The sequence below is a fragment of the Rhineura floridana genome, chromosome 3, assembly GCF_030035675.1.
Source record: "Rhineura floridana isolate rRhiFlo1 chromosome 3, rRhiFlo1.hap2, whole genome shotgun sequence".
Taxonomy (NCBI): Eukaryota; Metazoa; Chordata; class Lepidosauria; order Squamata; family Rhineuridae; genus Rhineura; species Rhineura floridana.
Genome location: NC_084482.1, coordinates 60,875,089 through 60,895,260, shown reverse-complemented (window position 1 = coordinate 60,895,260; position 20,172 = coordinate 60,875,089). Strand labels below are relative to the sequence as shown.

The 20,172-nt window shown below is 42.8% G+C and overlaps 1 protein-coding gene across 6 annotated transcripts in view; it reads right to left on the bottom strand.

Annotated features, from left to right (window-relative positions):
• Positions 1–326: 326 nt before the first annotated feature.
• Positions 327–20,172, bottom strand: part of LLGL2 (LLGL scribble cell polarity complex component 2) — a 79,607-nt gene continuing 59,761 nt past the window's right edge. For 4 of the 6 annotated variants that reach the window (XM_061616164.1, XM_061616163.1, XM_061616165.1 and 1 more), the window contains exons 15-26: positions 16,583–16,875; positions 15,053–15,191; positions 14,523–14,673; positions 13,043–13,159; positions 9,454–9,620; positions 8,407–8,668; positions 7,580–7,733; positions 6,201–6,244; positions 5,107–5,154; positions 2,993–3,035; positions 2,244–2,305; positions 327–1,088 (exon numbers count right to left, since the gene is read on the bottom strand). In XM_061616164.1, coding sequence (XP_061472148.1) covers positions 1,081–1,088; positions 2,244–2,305; positions 2,993–3,035; positions 5,107–5,154; positions 6,201–6,244; positions 7,580–7,733; positions 8,407–8,668; positions 9,454–9,620; positions 13,043–13,159; positions 14,523–14,673; positions 15,053–15,191; positions 16,583–16,875 — 1,488 coding nt within the window. In that variant the 3' untranslated portion in view covers positions 327–1,080. The remainder of the gene's footprint in view (positions 1,089–2,243; positions 2,306–2,992; positions 3,036–5,106; positions 5,155–6,200; positions 6,245–7,579; positions 7,734–8,406; positions 8,669–9,453; positions 9,621–13,042; positions 13,160–14,522; positions 14,674–15,052; positions 15,192–16,582; positions 16,876–20,172) is intronic. The other 2 variants (XM_061616169.1, XM_061616168.1) reach the window with 2 other exon arrangements.

Genomic DNA, 20,172 nt, shown 5'->3' with positions numbered 1-20,172 from the left:
AACTGGACTAGATGATCTTCCAGTGGATTCTGTCAACTTTCTCAATCTAGGAGGTAGAGGGGCTATTAGACAATTCTACTGAAAACATGTTGAGGCTTATGCTTAGAGTGGTCTATAACATCCCCTCCAGGCGTGATCCGTTTGTCTTTCAGTCCTATAGCATGTGGGGAACTCATAGCATACAGGATGAGTTTCACATGGAAATTTGTGAAGGTCTGATGTAAATGACCTTTGAATTAAGGAAAGCATCACATGTATCTAAGTGAAGTGGATCACTTCCCATGCTGCAGCTGCAGCATACATTCAAGAGGATATAAAAATGAGAGAAATAGAAAGTTTCTTGGTCACAATAAAAAGCACATAAAGGTATTGGTTTATTTCAAGACAGTTCAATGTAGTGCCCATACACAAATCAAGTTAAATTTTATTATTTTTTCCTGATTTGATCAGCTACAAAGGTAAGATCCTACCTGAGTCTGCCAGACTATTTAACAGTACTGTAAAAAGGCAACCCCCCTTGCAATTTTCTCATTGAAAAAAAGTTACAGCAGCCACAGGGATCTAAAGTGACATATATTATTTCATTCAAGATTTTTTTTTAAAAAAGCACGCTTCTAAAATATCTCTAATAAACAAACACCCATTATGATTTCTTAAAAATGTACAAAAAATAATCTTATACAGAGGTAACAGTATTTATTTTAAAAAAAACTCTGCACCAAAGGCAGTGATATTTATAATTTAAAACCCATCCCAGTAGAAATTGTTTTTAAAAAAGAAACTGTGCAAACAACTGAAGAACTGCAAAACATATCCAGAGGCTTGAAGGGGAACAGGCCAAGAGAACCATAGCAGCCTCAGTGGAAGGCTGGCATGTCAAAGAGAAAATGAGGGCTTCAGGCGAGGCACAGTGAAGTGGATGACAAGGAGGCAAGTGGTCAAGCAAGATTCAGCCCTGCAGTTTCATCCAAGGCCATGGTCAGTGGATGCATCTTTCCAGGGGACAGCAGACCGATCGTCAGTAGTGTTATGGCACTCTTTCCAAATGTCAGACATCATGGCGACATTGCCAGAGCATAATCATTCTGCTAGGAAGAGAAAATGGCAGTTTCTTATTTTTCACAATGGAAGAGGCTGTTTCTGTATTATCTATTATCTAATCCATACCTCGCTTTTGTACACCACCCTGGAATTCCTTTCCATATGTGTGTGTATGTATGTGCATGCCTACATGCCTTGCAGGACCCAAATATAAAATTGAAACACAAACATTTTTACTGCTTTGAAAGTGCCAGTCGCACAAAACCATGACATTTAGCATCCTGAAGTAATGACTTTGGACAATTGTGTAATCTCTGCAGATGTCCCTACCCCCTACTCTATCATTGGTGGAAGCTGGCAGAGGAACACCCTGCATGATGGCCCCCAACTTTGACAGGTTCTACTACAGAATCTGGCACAAGTGGGAGGGAAATTGGATGCAGGAATGCCTGTGTCCAAGCAGATCTAATTTTCTCCAGTCTTTGCCAGAATTGTTTCACTATTCATAGTTAACTGTGAAAATGAATCCAAACTGAATAGTCCATTGTGCTTGCAGAAAGTGGTGCTTTTTGGTATATAGACCTTTGAAGGGGAAGAAATTAGGTCAGTCAAAAGGCTGCATTAGTAACTTTTATGTAGTGAACTCTGGCCAGGTTTCCAGCTATAACCAGCATTAAAGAGTTAAAATTGCAGAGTGCAAGAGAAAAGTGGGGACTAAATTGGCCAGGCATTTTTATGGTTTTTTTGCAGTGATGAGCAGGAATGGTAGAGACAGAAAAAGACCCTAAAAACGTGTTGGCAGCCACCATCTTAGAACCACCACTATAAGGCTGAATTAAGACACCAAAGCAGACCCCCAACATTGAAGTTTTGAGGATAGTTTCAGTTTCGAGAGAAAAAGAGGCTGAGCTAACACTTTACTAAGGTTAGTTATCAAACCAGGATCAGATTCTGGTTTGGTCAACAAACTATGATTTGCAGAAGCCACTGTTTCCCATATTCAGACAAAGTAAAAAACTGATTTATTACAACCTGTGGACAGTAGCACCCAATCTCCTATTCTCATGTGCAAGTGGAGCAGGAAGCATGTGGGTCCAAGGCCCCACTGTTATATATTCTCATAACAAACCATATTTTGTTATCTCTGAATGTATCTGACTTCCTATAGCAGTTTTTTAAAGAGTAAAGATATGCCCACATACCTCCTCCATTACTAAGTCTGTGTCCTAATTGAATTCTCCTTGAATTTCTGTCGCCGTAACTTCTGCAAAGATAAAGTCACCATATGGAAATCATTATGAGACAGATCACTTGAACCATTTTAGTTCTGGACACCATAATCTGCATATGCCCAAGGCAGTTTCTCCCCACCCCCTTCTATTTCCCCATTAAACCCCAAAAGCCAGTAGAACATGATAATCAGTATTTCATGGAGTCAGAATAAGCAGTTCTTCTTTTGCCAGAGTAGATTTGCATCTTCAGTGCCACAAAGTCAATCCATGGGAACACCATGGGGCCCAGTTCTCACACTCCTTCAACACCAGCTGACTTTGTATTCTGGTTAGATATGCATCTCTTCCTAGCCTACAAGTCCTAAAAATGAAGGGTTTTTTCACCAACTTAATATGTCCTGACCTAGTCACAAGACTGGGGTAGTGGGTATCTTTAACTCGAGCTGGGTGAAAAGATCTTAATTAGAAAGCAAGTATTATCTCCCAGCTCCTCATATCAGAACTTTTACATCCAGAAGTACAAGATCTGTTCAATAGAACATATAGAAGATTAAAGATTTGAGGATGTATAGGAAGCCCTTGAAGAAAGAACACAGTACTGAATGTTAGGTTTGCTAAACATATATTCTCAGATGTTTTCTGTCATCTCCCTTCTGTCACAGGAACATACAGTAACCGTTGTAACTTTCCAATAGAAGCCTGGGTGTAGGGACACTCACCCTCTTCCACCTTCCAGGGTGCTTTGGATTTCTTTCAGAACTTCTGTAAGGAAAAAAAGCAGTCATGAGAAATAAGTGCAAATATCCCTCTCAAGTTCTACTAATGATTCAAGAATGAATTATACTTCTTCTGCACCTCACTTTGGAACAGTTTATTTTAAGCCCCATCTTCCCAAAGACTGAGGCAACAGAACTTTTAAAGACAAATGTTTTAATGATCGATTTCATTTTCTTTTGCTGGAATATTCATGCTTCATTAATTTTATTTCTTGCTCTTATGGCTTGTAACTGTAGTTTTATGTTTTTATGACTAAGCTGCCCAGAGAACTGTGTTACTGGGTAGCATGCAAGTACCACAAACAAACAAACTTTAGTAATTCCCACAGAGCTGACAGAACTTAAGAGAACATAATAAGAACCTGCTAGATCAGGCCAGTGACCCATCTAGTCCAGTATTCTATTCACACCAACCAGAAGCCTGTGGGAAACCTGGACCTGAGTGCAAGAGCACTCTCCCCTCCTGTGGTTTTCAGCAGCAGATATTCAGAAGTATACTGCCTCCAGCTATGGAGATGTTATTGTTAATAAATGTCATCTTACTGATGTTGTTGTGTTAAGTCCACCATCTAATATACCAGTTTTGTGTCTCAAATATATTTGTTCTTAAAACAAATTGAAAGTTGAGCCGTAACGTTTTTGGGTGACTGAATTTAGTTAAACACTGTTGCACTAAATAATTGCACCAGTGTGCCAAGAGTGACACCAAACTTAGACAGATTTCACAGATATGATTCCAGCTTGCTCCATTGTACCTCAACAAGATTATTATGTGGCAAAAAAAGCTCACAAGCTTCAAGCAGCTAGAATGTGAGAGAGAAAATGCTTGAAAGAAAAGGAATTGCATATTTAGGTCTCAGGTCTGGCTTTCCCCTTAAGGCTTTGTTTAGTGAAGTCATGAACTTAGAGACACATAGCTCGCACTTTTGATTGCACAAACATCTAAACATGATTCAACTGGCTCAGAACGTCTATGAGTCTGCTCATATGACTATCTGGCATTATGTGGAACAGTAGCAAGCGTCCTCATGTGTTGATATCCAGCCTGTGGTGAGCCAGTTATGCACATCCCCAAGCTCAACTTTGCCACACCATAGAAAACTCTTGAACACCATTTGTAGAGTCATGCCAAAAGGGAAACCTGTGCATGGTGGCAGATGTGTGGAAATGGTTCACCATAGGCTGAAGCCAACATGAGCAAGGTATTTCTTTGGGTAATCATGTGCCCAAATGGTCACATGAATGGTTTCTAGGTATCTCTATTTGGAGCCATGTCTTCCCCATGAACCCTACACAGGTGGCTGAATTAAGTGATATACTAAGTTGCAACGCTAAAACATTGGCTGCTTCCACACCAGGCATTTATTGTGGAATAGTCATGCTTTGTTCACTCACTTTTTACAGGGCATTTGCATGACACTGTGTTCATGATCAGGACTGCAGTGAGGGGAGGGAGTTATTTAACTCTTCCCATAACATATAAAGGTCCCAGTGAAAATTTCACCCCTCAAGCATTCGAGGCTGGGGAAAGAGGAATGCCCACTTGGCTACAGAGACATCTACTACTCCACTTCCATCTTAAAGCAGAATAGCAATAATTGGGTGCCGGTAAATTGCCCATGTCTGGAGGCACCAAACAACACAATAAGGACAACATTTGTACGCATAGTGAGTTTACTTACTAATAACCACAACCCTTTTAACAAGCAAAACACTTTTGGAATCTTTTGTGTTTGCGCTCACAAACAATCCTATGTGGTAGATCACAATTTATTCCCATGTTACACATATGGAAGTGACATTAGAATAGCAATTGACAAATCAGGTCTCCTGGTGTAATATCCACTGAACTCTGAAAGTCTGCTGGAAACTGATCCACTAAGCACTGAAGAGCAATTCTCAGATGCCAATGGGCAACTGTGCACAAATCCACAGTGGTGTATGGCTGTTGGTATTAAAAAAAACCAGCCAGAAGTGAATAAGGAGTCTCAGGCCTATTCCCACACAAAGTCCATCTCGCTACCCCTATTGCACAAAGAAAATAATGTCTGTCTCACTCTCATCATTGAGCAGGGCGTGTTCCATCAGTCTGCCATGCATCCTTTCTGAAAGGCAATTCACAGATATGTTAAGGTAGCCAATTTCCACAGTACAGCCCCCCCCGAAAACACACAAAACCCTCCAGAAAAAATAGACATTAAATCTATTATGCTTGGCACATCCATTCTTCGAAGTTGTTAAAAGCCAAGTGCCGCCTTCTAAGGCAATTCTGACAATCCCTCACTCCTCTGAGTAATGAAGGTCACAATCCAGTCTTTCTCATAAGAGCCTATTTTAAAATTTGAAGCCAATATTGAAATAGCTGTACCAAATATACCTCAACACCAGAAAGCGGCTAGCATATAAAACCAGGAGAATAAGAGGAAGGAAAACCAAAATGCCTTTAGGCTGAAACGCGTTGGGCTTGGATTACAAATAAACTTATTTTTCTAGCATTTTGGTTTTCCTTCCTCATATTCCCCAAATATACCTCCACCACCCTTTGCTCCTGCAGCATAAAAAGCCATCTTCCATGTAAAAGTCTCTCGTCTAGAAAGAAAAGCAAGCAGAAAATCCCAAAAGATGGGTGCATTCTGAACTAGCCCTCTAGTTGAAGATCTTAACTTGCCAAGTTCACATGGAAAAAGGTGGTCCTTCACATAAATACCCTAGTCTCAAGCTTAGCGCTTTAGAGGCCATAGCCAGCATGTGCCCAGAAACAGACCAGTAGTCCATGAAGCTCTTAAGTACTGCAAACACATGATCCCTCCCTATCGAAAAGAGTCTACAGCCTTTGAGCTGTATCCTGAGCCAATTTGAGATTCTGAACTGTCTTCATTTTAGTTATTACATTTGTATCCCATCTTTCCTTCAAGGTGTTCAAGGTGGTGTACATGGTTCTCCCCTCCCCATTTTATTCTCACAACAACCCTGTGAGATAGGTTAGGCTGAGAAGCAGTGACTGGTCCGAGATCACTAGTGAGCTTCATGGCAGAATGAGGATTCAAACCCTGGTCTCCCAGGTCCAATATCTTAACTATTACATCATACTATTACTAAACAAGAAGCACTAGATCAGAAATTTAACTCTGAGCTTTAACTTTTTGCTTACCATCTCCACCTGGATCACCAAAACTCCACCCTGATTCCCTGCTACTGCAGAAGATAGGAAGAGCCAATAAGACAAATAAGAAAATTAGCATAGCAGCACCTACACTTGGAACTCTCTGCCTATTGACATTAGGCAGGTGCCTTTGCTGCATTCTTTTCAGTGCCTGCTTAAAACATTTCTGTTTAGGCAAACTTACCCAGGCACGAAGATGCTTATGTGTTTAAACCTGTTTAGTTTACTGCTGTTTAATTATTTTTAAAAATGTTTTTAATTACTTGTTTTTAAATGTTTTATTGATAATTTTAATGTTTTTGTAAACTGCTTAGATGTTTTTCACAATCAAGTGGTATATAAATTTGTTAAATATAAATAAATAAAAGAATTCTGACCATGGACTTCGCAAGTCAGATGCAACTAGTTGACTCCTAGGTTTATCCCACTAAGCTCAATTTTATTTAGATTGCAGCATCTATAAAAAGAATACCTGGAAATTATCATAGGCACACAGATATGTGTTCTTGGTTCACGGTGCACTACTTTGATGGGTACATACTGACTCTATAAAACTTTCGATATTATGCCACTTCAGACTTTAGGTGGAGGCTCATGTGATTGAATTTTCATTTTAAAAATTCCCTGCACATAGAAAGCTAGCATGTCAAGAAGAAGAAGAAGTTTAAAAAACATTCTACCTAATATGCTAACTTTCAATGTGCAGGGATTTAAAAATATACATGGAGGAATATTCCCTCATGGGAATCCCCCATCTATAGTCTGAACTGGTATAGTCTAGGCAGAGGTTTACCACATGTGATTAGAAGGTAGTTTTTGCAAGTAGCTAGAAGTGACCTATACCAGTGCCCTCAGCATTTGCTGCTACCTTTTGTCCTTCCCACTTGGCTCACACAAAAAATGATTACACAGCTAGATGACTGCATGTTCTACCCAGCTCAGGGGGTTATTTTGTGATGATTCACTCCACAGGTGCAGGAATCTCAGCACCAGTATGTACGGCAATATGGAACAAGCATTTCTGAAATTACTTCTCTTTTCAACAATGGCAATGAATGGAGGGTGGCAGGCAAGCAAAACCTTGCCAGTACATTGGGATGGTATTAGCGGGCAAGCAGAGACATTGTCAGATTATGTAGGTGTCTATAGCGGCAGGCAGCAGCCCCAACCCAAACCGTATCCAGAGTGACCATGAATTTCCTTTGTTGCAGCCTTCCCATAGTTAATTGAGTGACATATTCCATTAAACACACACACACACACAACAGTACAAAGCAGAATGTTACACCCTTTGTATCAACCACTCTTTTAGAATGCACAAAATGCCTAGCTAACTAGGTGAATGGAAACTTTGTAGGGATTCATACTTGGATATCCTTGAAGCCTTCTCCATGCTAGGTGTGTTGTGTACATGGCTGTTGCCTGTGTTTTCAGGTAATTTTACTACACATCGTGGTTCGACCAGCCACTTTGGGGATAGGGAAAACCTCTCAAACTCTGATGGAGAGATGAGATAGAACCCTGCAGGGGAAGATGAAGAAATTGCAAGTTAAGCATGCACAGATGCAGAAAAAGTGCCAAAATATGAAAATAGTGAGTTTCTCAAAAGGCATTTTTACAGGTCTTATCACTCAGAAGACTAAGCTTAAGACTGCAGTCCTACACACAGTTATTTGGAAACAAGGGCAATTGAAAAAAGTGGAATTAATTTCAGAGTAAACAAAGAATTGGGCTGCATGAGCACCTTCCAAAGTCAAAGTTTGGTGCTTGTGATTGGCTTTTAAAGTGATCGCATGTGGTATTTAATGTTTCTCAGATGGATCCCCAGGACCCCTTATGCATGGACAGATCCTAATACGTATACGCACATCTGATCCTCATGGAGTGCACTCTTGTAACCCTTCTGAAAACCTGGTTTTAAATTAATGCGTACAAATATAAAGAAGGAGGAGTCCTAAGGGTGTAACAGGGCCTCTCACAAGGAAACTAGTCAAAGAATAATTGGGGGTTCATTGCACAAGCTGATAAAGCTTTTGCCTGACTTGAATATTCCCACCCCTCACTTATGCATAGAAGGACAAAGGAATTTCTCCCCTTCCCTGCCCCACATTTTTCAATTTTGGACAATAAATAAAAAGGTTCCCAAGACCTAATATAGCAGAGCTTGGTAACCTGTGGACAACCAAGTTGTTACCTTGCCCATATCTGGTGAAGACACAGGAGGCGATGCCACTCACATCCTCCTTGCGGATACAGGGATAGCGCACCTGTATTTTGAGTGCAGGCAGGGAGATAATCTGGATGTCTCCCAGGTTTGTCAGAATAGCCAGGTCATTCTCACTGTACTCGGTCTTATTGCTGACGAAGTTGGCAACTGTCACCTTCCGCACCCGACAGCCTTCCAGGGCTGTCAATTTGAGTTTCAGTTTGGAGCTGACTTTGGGCAATGTGAAAACCTGCCAGTGTAAACAAGCTAGATGATAAACCCTTCATTCAGACTAGAGCCACCTCACCCAACCTCCAGTCAACCTGTAATGGGTTTCCTGCCAGCATGTGGCAAGGGAGCATGCTTAAGTCTAGTTGCCAAAAGGAAGCTGTGTAGTCTCCCTCCTTCAGCAGCAAACAAGCCTGGATTTCTGACAGCACAGTGAGAGAGGGAATAGCTAACCCTTGCTGCCTCTCACTGCGCTCCCATAAGGGATTTGCAAGCAATGAGGTTCTTTCACATGGCCAGGATAGATCAAGTCTAATGATCACTGCTTGCAAGCATCTATCCTCCGATACACAAACATCAGCAAAGAGTTGGTTTGTAGGCAGGATCCCTGAACAAAGTCCTCCTTTCTTAACCTGACTGCCACTTTCTAGGGAAACACCTATGGGCAAACATCAAATTATACAGGGAGTGTATGTAGCTGAAGAGCATCAAACACAGGGTTAGTAACAAAGATGACTATGATCTGCTCAGATGGGAAGAAGAAAAAAGGCAGGAATCTTTGCCACACACAAAACAAGCTTCCAAATTTACAGCATGCTTCCCCCACCCCCTTTCAAAGCACCGTTCAGTAGATGGGATAACTGAATATCACTCAAAAGCAAGCAAGTTCCAGTAAGGAACTTGAGGAAATAAATTCCCAGAAGTTTTCTGACTGCTATATTCCAATAGGCAAGGATTATGCGTGCACACGCTCACACACACACACCCCACACACACCCCACAGAGAGAGAGAGAGAGTATTGTTACCTTAAGCTGTTCTTCTGACACCACGAGAAGCTGATGGCTACCTTGCATGTTGGGGCTCTTGGAAAGGTCATGTGCTACTTCCAGCGGCTCTGGAAGAGGAGTGCTCTGGCCATCCAGAACAACAATTCCAACAACAGGAGCTCTGTGCATGAGTTGGATCTCTTTAGCTGGAGAGCAAAAGAAAGCACCCACCAAATAAAGAAGTTGAATCCAAGAACAAGCAAACTGCTGTACAATGCACACTTCCTCCTTGCAGAACACAATTACCGTGTCTAGTTGTCTGCCACCTTTTGCTTGGGGTCTGTAGCCCTTTAATACAAGGACTAGTTTCTGGACTCACAGAGCACAGCAGAAGAAATACCGGGAGGAATCCAGTGTTTTACGAATGGAGTTCTGTTCACACAGAGACAGCATTGGATATAACTCATTGTGGTTAGAGTTTCAGATTAGGAATGGGGAGATCCAGGTTCAAATCCCCCCATAGCCCTAAAGCTCACTGGCTGGCTTTGGGCCAATCACTGCCTTTCAGTCTAATCTACCTTATAGGGTGGTTGTGAGAATAAGGAGCAGAGGAACTACATATGCTGGTTTGAGGCTCGTTGGAAGAAGGGCTGGATACAAATATAACACATACACTTTAAAAAGTGGATGAGTTTAGAAAGGTGAGGCAGGAGACTGATAACATTTAAGAAGTGCTATAACGCAGAAACAGCTGTTATTTCCTGAAGGAGAAGACAAAGAGCAATAGAATTAACATTGTATGAAGCAAGGTTAGGTATTAAAGGCAGGGGTGGGCAAAATGTAGATTGGGATCTACTGGTCGATCTCTGGGTGATTAGCAGCAATCAATGAGCGTTTGACTCCCAATTGTTTAACAGCGAACACAAAGTGGGTTTTTCCAGCTAAGCAAGACTGCTGAAATTAAGAAGAGAGTGAACTTGTGTGAAACTACTGTGAGCTCAGTACCATTCCAGTACTGAAAACAAATTCCTAAGCTGAGAATGTACTCAATTGTGCCCTTTTAAAAAATTCTAACTGTATGTCTTTTGCACCTGACTGTGGTTGGTGGATCTTGGATTCTTGTAAAAGACAAAAAAGATCTAAAGTCTGCCTACCCATGTATTAGATAGAGGTTAAATTGTGACTAATGGCACATAATGCTCAGAGGGAAGCTGCTAAATCACCTTCCTTAGAAGCATAAGGAAAATCTACATAACCATCTGACAGACATGATTCAGGAAAGAATTCCATCTCATATGTCTGGCTAGGTTATCCTTCTGACTTTTAACACCTACTCTGCTTAGGAGGAAAGTTTTCTAGATTTCTATGACCAGTGACAAATGTTTCAAACAGGACTTCAGCTTGTTTTACAGTGACTTAAGAACTATTATTATTATTATAAAAATATTTCTATCCCGTCCTTCTACCCTACAATAGGGCACTCAGGGCAGCTCACAATAAAAACATACACAATAAAATCACAAAAACATTAAAACATAAAAATACATAATACAATTAAGAAATATAGAGGAGTGATATTGAAAAGGACTAAAGAGGTAAAATATTAAAAAGGGGGGAAATAAAATCAGTTACAGGCTCTATCTTCAGTCCCTCCCAAAGGCTATCCGGAACAAAATGGTTTTCAGAAGCTTCCAGAAAACCATCAGGGAGGGAGTAGAGTGGGCTTCTTGGGGGAGAGTGTTACAGAGCTTGGTGCCTATGGCTGAAAAGGCTCTCTCTCACGTGCCTGCCAGTCTGACATCTTTCATTCCAGGCACACAGAGGAGACCAGAGGCATCTGATCTTAAATCACAGGCAGGTACATATGGGCGTAAGTAGTCCCTCAGGTACATTGGTCCAAGGCAGTTTCGGGCTTTAAAGGTCAGAACCATCACTCTGAATTGGGCCCGGAAACAAATTGGGAGCCAGTGGAATCGATACAGCACAGGGGTGATATGCTCCCTGGATCACAATCCAGTTAACATTCTGGCTGCTGCATTTTGAACCAACTGCAATTTCCAAACTGTTTTCAAGGGCAGCCCCACATTGAGTGTGTTACAGTAATCAAGCCTCACTGTCGCCAATGCATGTGTCACTGTGGGCAGGTCAACTGTTTCCAGGAATGGGTGCAGCTGGTAGACCAGTTTGAGCTGGTCAAAAGCACTCCTGGCTACTGCAGCCACCTGATATTCATGAAGCAGGGCAGGATCCAGGAGGACTCCCTAACTGAGGACCTGCTCCTTCAAAGGGAGTGCAACCCCATCCAGAACAGGTTGCAGCCCTATCACTGGCACAGTTTTCCCCTTCACCAGCAACACTTCCATCTTGTCTGGATTAAGTTTCAGTTTGTTAGCCCACATCCAGCCCTTCACAGCCTTCAGGCACTGGTTTAGGATGAGCACTCCCATCCTGCTTTAGAATGAGCACTTCCTGCCTGCAATCAGATGGTAGGGAAAGACAGTTGTGTGTCATCAGCATATTAATGACATTGAACTCTAGATCCCCGGATGACCTCTCCCAGTGGTTTCTTGTAGATCTTAAAGAGCATGAAAGACCATGCTTGCGGGCTTCCCCCAGGCACCTGGTTGGCCACTGTGAGAACAGGATGCTGGACTAGATGGGCCACTGGCCCGATCCAGCAGGCTCTTCTTATGTTCTTATGTTCTTATGTTCTTAAATGGTCCCTGTAGGCCAGTGGCCAGGGGGTCAAACAGCAGTCTCCCAGCCCGACTTTCTGGAACCTGTCCATCAGGTAGGACTTGAGCCACCATAAAACAGTGCCCCCAATCCCATCCCAGCTAGATGGCTCAGAAGGATACCATGGTCGATGGTATCAAGAGCCACCGAGAGGTCCAAAAGCACCAACAGGGATGCACTCCCCCTGTCTGATGCCCAGCATAGGTCATCAAGCAGGGTGACCAAGGCAGTCTCTGTCCCATGACCAGGCCTGAAACCTGATTGGAAATAGTCTAGATAATCAGATTCATCCAGGAAAGCTTGGAGCTAAGCAGCCGCTACCTTCTCAATCACCTTTCCCCAAAAGAGGAGATTAGAGACTGGGTGGAAGTTGTTAAGATCCGAAGGGTTTAATGCATAGAAGTTAAAATGAATTCAGAATTTTTGTCCAAGGTCACATCAGCATTATTTTTTATGTAGGTATGCATGAACTAGTCTGTTTCCTTCAGGACACCACATTTACCTACCACAAATGCTTCTCCTAAAATCATCGCATCTGTTACCTGAGGGCTGGTATGGTAGGACAGACAATTCTGGTTTTGCTCTTCCAGAAGGCATACCCTGCTTCCAACACCCGACTCCGCAGCCAGCGCCAAGGCCCTGTCAAGATCTCAAGAGTCTAGAGCCTGAAGCTGGTGGCCTTCCAGATGTTATTTTACTTCAACTCCCATCAGCCCTAGCCAGCATGGCCAGAATCCAGGGATTATGGGAACTGGAGTTCAGCAACATCTGGAGGGCCACAGGCTCCCCATCCCTGCTTTATCACCAGGGCATTTCACAAATGTACCTTCAAACCTACGTTTAGGGACTGCCCTCTTATCTAAATTTAAATTCATCTGAGCTTTTCAGTCACCTTGCTCTGCTCTGACAGGCTCATCCATTCTTCTCTCGGCTGGAGGAACACGCAGGCAGAAGGCATAGACTGTGCCCCCATTAGTCCCGGCCCATAAGGAGGGGCAGTGCCGGGAACCTGGAACAGAGGAAAGAGAGACCATGAGCAGAATCCTCACACACAGCCAAATGAGGGAAAGCAAGACCATCCCTTATGTACTAGACTCAACTGGTTTCACCTACCCACAACTCTGCTTCAGCATGTGCATTAATTTGTGGATGTGATTTTTTTTAAAGTACACAGTATTATCAGACTGAATAAAGCATAGCATAATGCAAGGGCTTAAGAGAAACCTGCATAGCTATGACAGATGTGGACAATTTCCACATGTTTCTAGCCTTTATGGTGATGGAAAGAAAAGTGAAAATGTGGAAGCAGCCACTAAACTCATGGCAGGGGGGAAGGGAGAAGAGATTAAACCAGCCTGGACCAAGATTTGCATGTATGAGGAGCCCTGCGGGACCTATCTAGTCCAGCACCCTGATTCACACAGTGGCCAACTAGATGATTTCGGGAAGCCCACAAGGAAAACTTGAGGGGAATGGCCCACTCCCCACTGTTTTTCAGCAACTGATAATTCAGGAATATGCTACCTCTGAACCTGGGAGGTAGCATATTGCCATTATGCCTATAGCTTTTGATAGCCTTTATTCCCCATCAATTTGTACACACCCTTTTTAAAGCCATCTAAGCTGGTGGCCATCAGATCATGTTGCAGAAGCAAATTCCATAGTTTAACTATGTGCCAAATGAAAAAGTTCTTCCTTTTGTCTCCCGCTATTGAGCTGCATTGTTGGACCCCAGATTCTTGTATGACAAGAAAGGGAGAAAAACTCTCTCTATCCACTTTCTACATGCCATGCATAATTTTATAAACTACAATTAATTCACCACCCTTTTTACTTGTTTCAGAGTAAAGAGCTTCATATATTGTAACTAAGCTTTCTGTTTGTCCCCTCGAGCACTAGTATTCCCTTTTCATCAATGCCTTTTCCAATCCATTATCCAAAAAAATTCTGCAAAATCAGGGATTTTGCCTCTCAAGTAAACAACAAATGTTGCTCTGTATGCACTTATGTTGCCTGCATGTGACATTTAGTGCAGAAATGGATGCCTTGAGTATATCCAGCATATTAAAAATTACATTCACTGAAAGGGTGCTTTTCAGCCAACTGTTTGGAGACTAGGAACAAATTTAAAGTAGAACAGACATATCTATTTGGGAGCTGCAACTTTTTAAACAGCCAAACTAGAAGTGACTCAGTTCCCTTTCGGTTAAGAGGAGGCAACTGACAGTGACGAAGGCAAATGGCTCTGCATGTACCAGTGTGGCTTGCATTATTTCAGTCCAAGCGCTGTGCAGCCCATCATATCTCATTTCTTTCCATTCTCAGCAGAGGAGCACACGGCAAGCCCAAAGTGAGAAGCTGGTCTTACTCACTGTCTCTTAAGAAGGTGTCAGCAAAATACAAGGTGCGCACAAAGCCAGTGAAGGAGTCCTCTGCTGACCGCGCTTCAATCTTCCGCTGGACAGGAGCTAGTTCTATCTCCTGTAATGCATCATGGTCATGTCTGGAAATTCCCTCTTGTACCTTCCCACAAAAGGAAACAAGAAATAAGCGAGCAAACCCTTTTCATCAATTTACCATCTCTCTAGTGGGCAGATCATGACATTTAGATAACAAAGTGACCCTCTCTTTTGATCCAGCATGAGTATTAGCTGGCACCAGAAGGCAGCTTTATAAGAAGTCAAGCAACTGCATTCCAAATCTTTTGCACCTCTTTATGCAACAGAAGGAAGCCAGCACAATTTTCCCCTCTAGCTGCCTGCATCTCCTCCTCACATGACATATCAATACCATGAGTAGCAAGACAGATACAATACTGTAATGAAGTGGCTGTTCTATACTCATGAGGCACCAAAGCAAGGCTTTACTGAATACATGAAGCCAGAACAGCACATCAACTCACCTCAGCAGTTCGCCGCTTTCTGTTTGATACCCTGCTCCTTCGCATCCGTCGGAAGGACTGGCGGAGGGACTTCTTTAAGGATTTCACTCTGGAAAGAGGGCCCTCCAAGGCCAGTTGGTCACTGGGATGCAGGGTACACCTAGGATGAAACACACAAGACTGGTTCAGTTCCCGTTTTTAACCAGCTGTTATTGGACAACTTATTGGACAGTCATACACAGGAAGCCCAATAAGAGTCACTACATTTTGCAGCATAATGATGTGAAATGCTGTGCACAGGCAACTGTAGAGGCCTTTTGTTGCTTTATATCAGGGATGGGACCCTGTGGCTCTTCAGATGTTTGTTGGACTACATTTCCCATATTCCCCAGGGAATGCTGACTGGGGCTGATGGGAACTGGGAGCCGATGTTGCTGATGTAAAGCAACAAAGGACATTGCTGGTGCCCAGAGTTCTAAAACTTATTACTCAAGGGAAGCTAGCATTCAGAAAGTCAGAACTGTGCTAAACTGCATACTTTATATTGTTCACAGTATCCATTTTTGGGGAACGTTGAAAATTACTAAAGTGTGCCAGATTACCAGAAGACCCTAAAGGTATTCAAACAGCAAAATTCATTTAAGTGTTTCTAAACAGCCATGAGAACTAGACGTGAAATCTGCTGCTTTTTCAAAAAAAGTGATACGTGAAAGAATTCTAATTATACCATTATTTAGGATTTGCATAGCACTTCAACTGGGTTATTCTTGGCAATCCTTATCTCTCTGTAGGATACACCAGTATTAATAACTTCACAGAAATGTCCTCTACCCTTGTAGCATTCATGCGGAAAGTCTTTTCCCCATAATGATCAGGGGGAAGAGAGAGAGTAGCCTCCCCTTTGCCCCCAAAGCAACTGGGGTGTGTGTGACAGAGAGATGAACCTTGGACTTCCATGAGACGCCTGTCTGAGCTCAACTGTGTTGACTAAACTGTGCTCAGGAAACAACCTACCTTTGCCTTAAGGCTATCACTTGTATGCCGCCCTCTTCTGCCAGGAACGAGTCAGTTATTTTTGTGTGGTTTAAGGGACAGGCAGAGAGTTTATTTATTTAAGCTATTTACAAGCTGCACTTTTCATAGAAGTACATCAAGGCGACTCAAGGGGGAGGGTTTTCTCCCCCACCTGGGGATATTTCCAAATATGTTCTCCCACAAGTAGGGGCCTACTCTGGCCCCCTCTCTTGTCATTTGGGTGCACAAGGTGTCCATGCACTGGGGATACACTTTACTAATGAGGAGGAGCCACAGTAGATTTACGACTGAGGCAGAGAGAAAATGGTTTGCTTAAGTGACTTCTTGGCTAAATTGAGATTTTATCCAAGGACTTCCAGCTCATTGCTTGAGTTCTTAATTACTATGCCACACCAGTCAGACAGGAAATCCCTGTTGAAGCACATGGCTCTTGAGAAGTACTTGAAGTTATATGCAAGATTTTCACCTAAATCCTACAATTCTATTTCCCCCCCAAACATTCAGGAAGTGACTTACTTGACAAAGACTAGCCTCTTCTGCTGATGGTCAAAGAGCCCAAAGCCATGACTTGTACCAAAGGCCACAAGTTTCCATTCTGAGTGAAGGGCCAGTGACGTGACTACAGCTGGCGGTTGGCACTGGACCAAGACAAATGGCTGGAATCCCGGCTCAAACCGAACAGGCCCCTCTCTGGTTTTGAGTCTTTCGTGACCCTTCCACCTATAGCCTTCCTGGTCCTGGAGGAGGTCTGCTTCCGCATGGTCAACCACTTGTTCTGCTTCTTCATCATTTAGTTCCATTACAAGGACCTGGGGGTGGGGGGGGCAGAGAGAGGAGGTCATTCAGGACTGTGTTTTGAAATCTCGGCATTGCAAAACCACACAGTTTGTGCATGTGCAGTCCAGGACAGGTGCACTTCCTCCTTTTGGCTTTTGCTATTAAAGCTTTGAGGAACAGTTTTGCGTTTAATCCATATCCTCACTTGTTTTTAAATGTTATTTAAGCAACAGGGGAATTCTAGTTGTCAAATTCACTTTTTGATGAGTCTTAACACCTTCCTGTAGTGTAATATACTTTGAAGTTAAAAAAGGCAAAGAGAAAAGGGATGGAAGCCTTTAGGCAGCATGTTGTTATGTAATTATACAATACAGGCATTTACCAAGTGGCCATTGTAGCCCACTGTACATGTTATTAGCATTTTAAATGTATTTATACCATAGGTTTCAGGATAAATACTTACAAAGCAGCTTACAAAAGCAACATACACATCATATAATCCAGCTGTGGGAAACTGAGTTCTCTGAAATCTGGTAGGCCATTCTGACAAGCAGGCAGGGTCCTGCCCACCTGTCAACCTTCTGACATCAAGTGCCAATTTTTTGTTTTGTAGCATAGCAAGCCGCATGACAAAAGAAAATCCAAGCCATGCAAGTCATGAAGTTACTGCCTATCAGCTGACAGGCAGTGACTCCAAGCCTGATGTCTGCAGGGATTTGCCGTGCTACTGGGTTCCCCATAGGGCACTCAGTTGTGTGTCTGGATAGCCTGCTGAAGTTCCCACTTGGGACAGGGATCAGCTGCACTACCAGATCCTCATGGGGAAGTCAACAGCACAGCCACCCTAGCTGGCTTACTCTTATTGCTAGTCAGCTGATCAGTAGTGACAGTAGGCCTCCCTTGGCTATGCATAATTGGTGGTACAAGTTGAGGCTCTCAATTGTGCATTGGCAGTTACATCTCTACCTGCCCCACATGTCATGTGTGAGGCAGGTGGCATGGTTTGGGGAAAATGGCCTCATGAGCCAAATTGAGACCCATCCTGAGCCAAATTTGGCCCATGGGCCAGAGGTTCCCCACCCTGATATAATCAGTTAAAGTAGTAAGCTTAAAATATCATAAAACATAAAAACAGTACATGTAAATTATGCCATGGAGCTACTTGGTAAAAATCAGTCATCTAATGTTTTTGCCTGCAGCAAGGCAAAATCCATCCACTGCTTTTATTATTTCTGATCTAATGCCAATGTTTGACTCTCTGCCATAGTCTGACAGGATATTTTGGATGACCAGCCTACTACCAAGCAGTTACATGCACACCATAGTAAGTGACCCACTTGGCTAACGATAATCTCCCCATTTACCCATCTAACCATTCAAAGAACAATAAAATAGTAATAATTCAGAAAGTCATTCAGGTCATGACAGGCTGTTACTTTCTCATCACAGGTGGGTGGAGCAAGTTGCTAGGCTTGCGGGGAAGCAGCTAGTTTCAGTCCAATGTGAACTGTCATTTGAGGCCAATACCTACATGACTCAAGCAGGAGATTTTTCTTTAAAGTAGCATGGCTCCCACAAGCCCAGTGGGAAACTACTCAGAGGAGTGTGTTTAGGATGAAAACTAACAGATACCAAAAACTGGTTTACATTATTTACTAGAGGCTCTGCCCTTCATGCTTTGCGTGCCAATCTCCTCTGCCCCAGGTCGCCAAGGCACCTCCCCCCACTCTCCACCCATTCTCACCCACCCTTCTTCCCCCCTCCATGGCCTGGAGGAAAAGGAGGCTCCACAATAGCGATACTGAGGCTTCCCATGAAGCAGCTCCATGCCCAGGCTGCCGCCCGCTCTCCAGTTGGCTCATCCGGCTGCTTGCTTTCCCCACCACCACACAGCTCAGTGCGGTTTGGTCATATTACAATTTGCAGCACCAGTGTCTGCGGCAGAGCAAGCTGCCGAGTGATGCTTAGACTTACAAAAATATAGAGAGATTACCTGCCCTTCACTATAAGGTGCCAGGACAGGTCAGAGCAATTTTATAATACAATATTAAAGATGATTTCATAGAGCTCAATGTTAGCAAAGCTAAAAAGAAGAGAGGGTGGGCACATAATGAAGAGCCCAAGAGCAACCATTTTATAACGTGAATACTCGGTGAAAAGTTTTTCACTTCACAATGGAGGACACGCATGTATATTTTTTCTTTTGTTGTTATAGCTGAGCTTCTCTAACTGATATAAATGTGGTAGAGCACCCGTGAACCAAATATGTTCCATCACGTCTATGCATTGGCCTTCCATAGTCTACACAGAGGTTTTCAATAGACCAACGGTACTGGGGCAGAAACTGTATGGATCCACTAGACATGGTTGATCAAAATGTTTTCCATGGAAAGGGCTACTTCAACCCGAATTTATTATTTATTTATTTATTATTTCAATTTATATACTGCCCTTAGCAGAATAGCTCTCAGGGCGGTGAACAAACAAGATAAAATACAATATATCATAGTAAAAAATCACAAAAACATGTACAAACAAGCAACAGAAAGCACAACAAAAACAAAATACAACACAAATTAAAAAGGATACATGTTAAAAGTAGAAAGATTAAGAAAATTAAAAGATTAAAATGCCTGGGAGCATAAAAAGGTCTTTACCTGGCGCCGGAAAGATAGAAGTGTAGGCGCCAGGCGTACCTCTTCGGGGAGGTTGTTCCACAACTCAGGGGCGACCACAGAAAAGGCCCTAGATCTAGTAACCACCCTCCGGGCTTCCCGATGAGCTGGTACCCGGAGGAGGGCCTTAGATTCTGAACGAAGTGAACGGGTAGGTTCATAGCGAGAGAGGCGTTCCACAAGGTAATTCAAAACCAAGGATGCTCCCTGGTGCTGTTTGATAGGGAAGTAAAGAGCAGAGAGGGGGGAAAGCAGCAGGCTGGAAGCTAACCCAAAGATTCTGCATTGCCAACACAGCCCACTGACTAGTGAAAGGGTTTATCTAGTACCAGCTTACGCAACTTACAATTTTTCTCAACCTGTTCCATTATACGGATGTTGCGTTCTGCTGTTACGCGTATATTCCTACTATTATCAAAATCCAGCTAGCTCAAACAGCACAAGAATTCAGAGAGCAAATAGATTCAAACTCAAAACCCAAAGGTGAATAAGAGAAGCAGTCTTGAGTGGCTGCCCACAGCTGGCAGCTACATCATTGTAAATTATACAAAATAAAGGATGGAGAAACTTACAATGTGTGCTCTAAGGTAAGGCAAGGTTAAAACAAGAGTTTTGGTGTGCTGGAGGATGGCAGTGGCCCCTTCCTTGCATGCA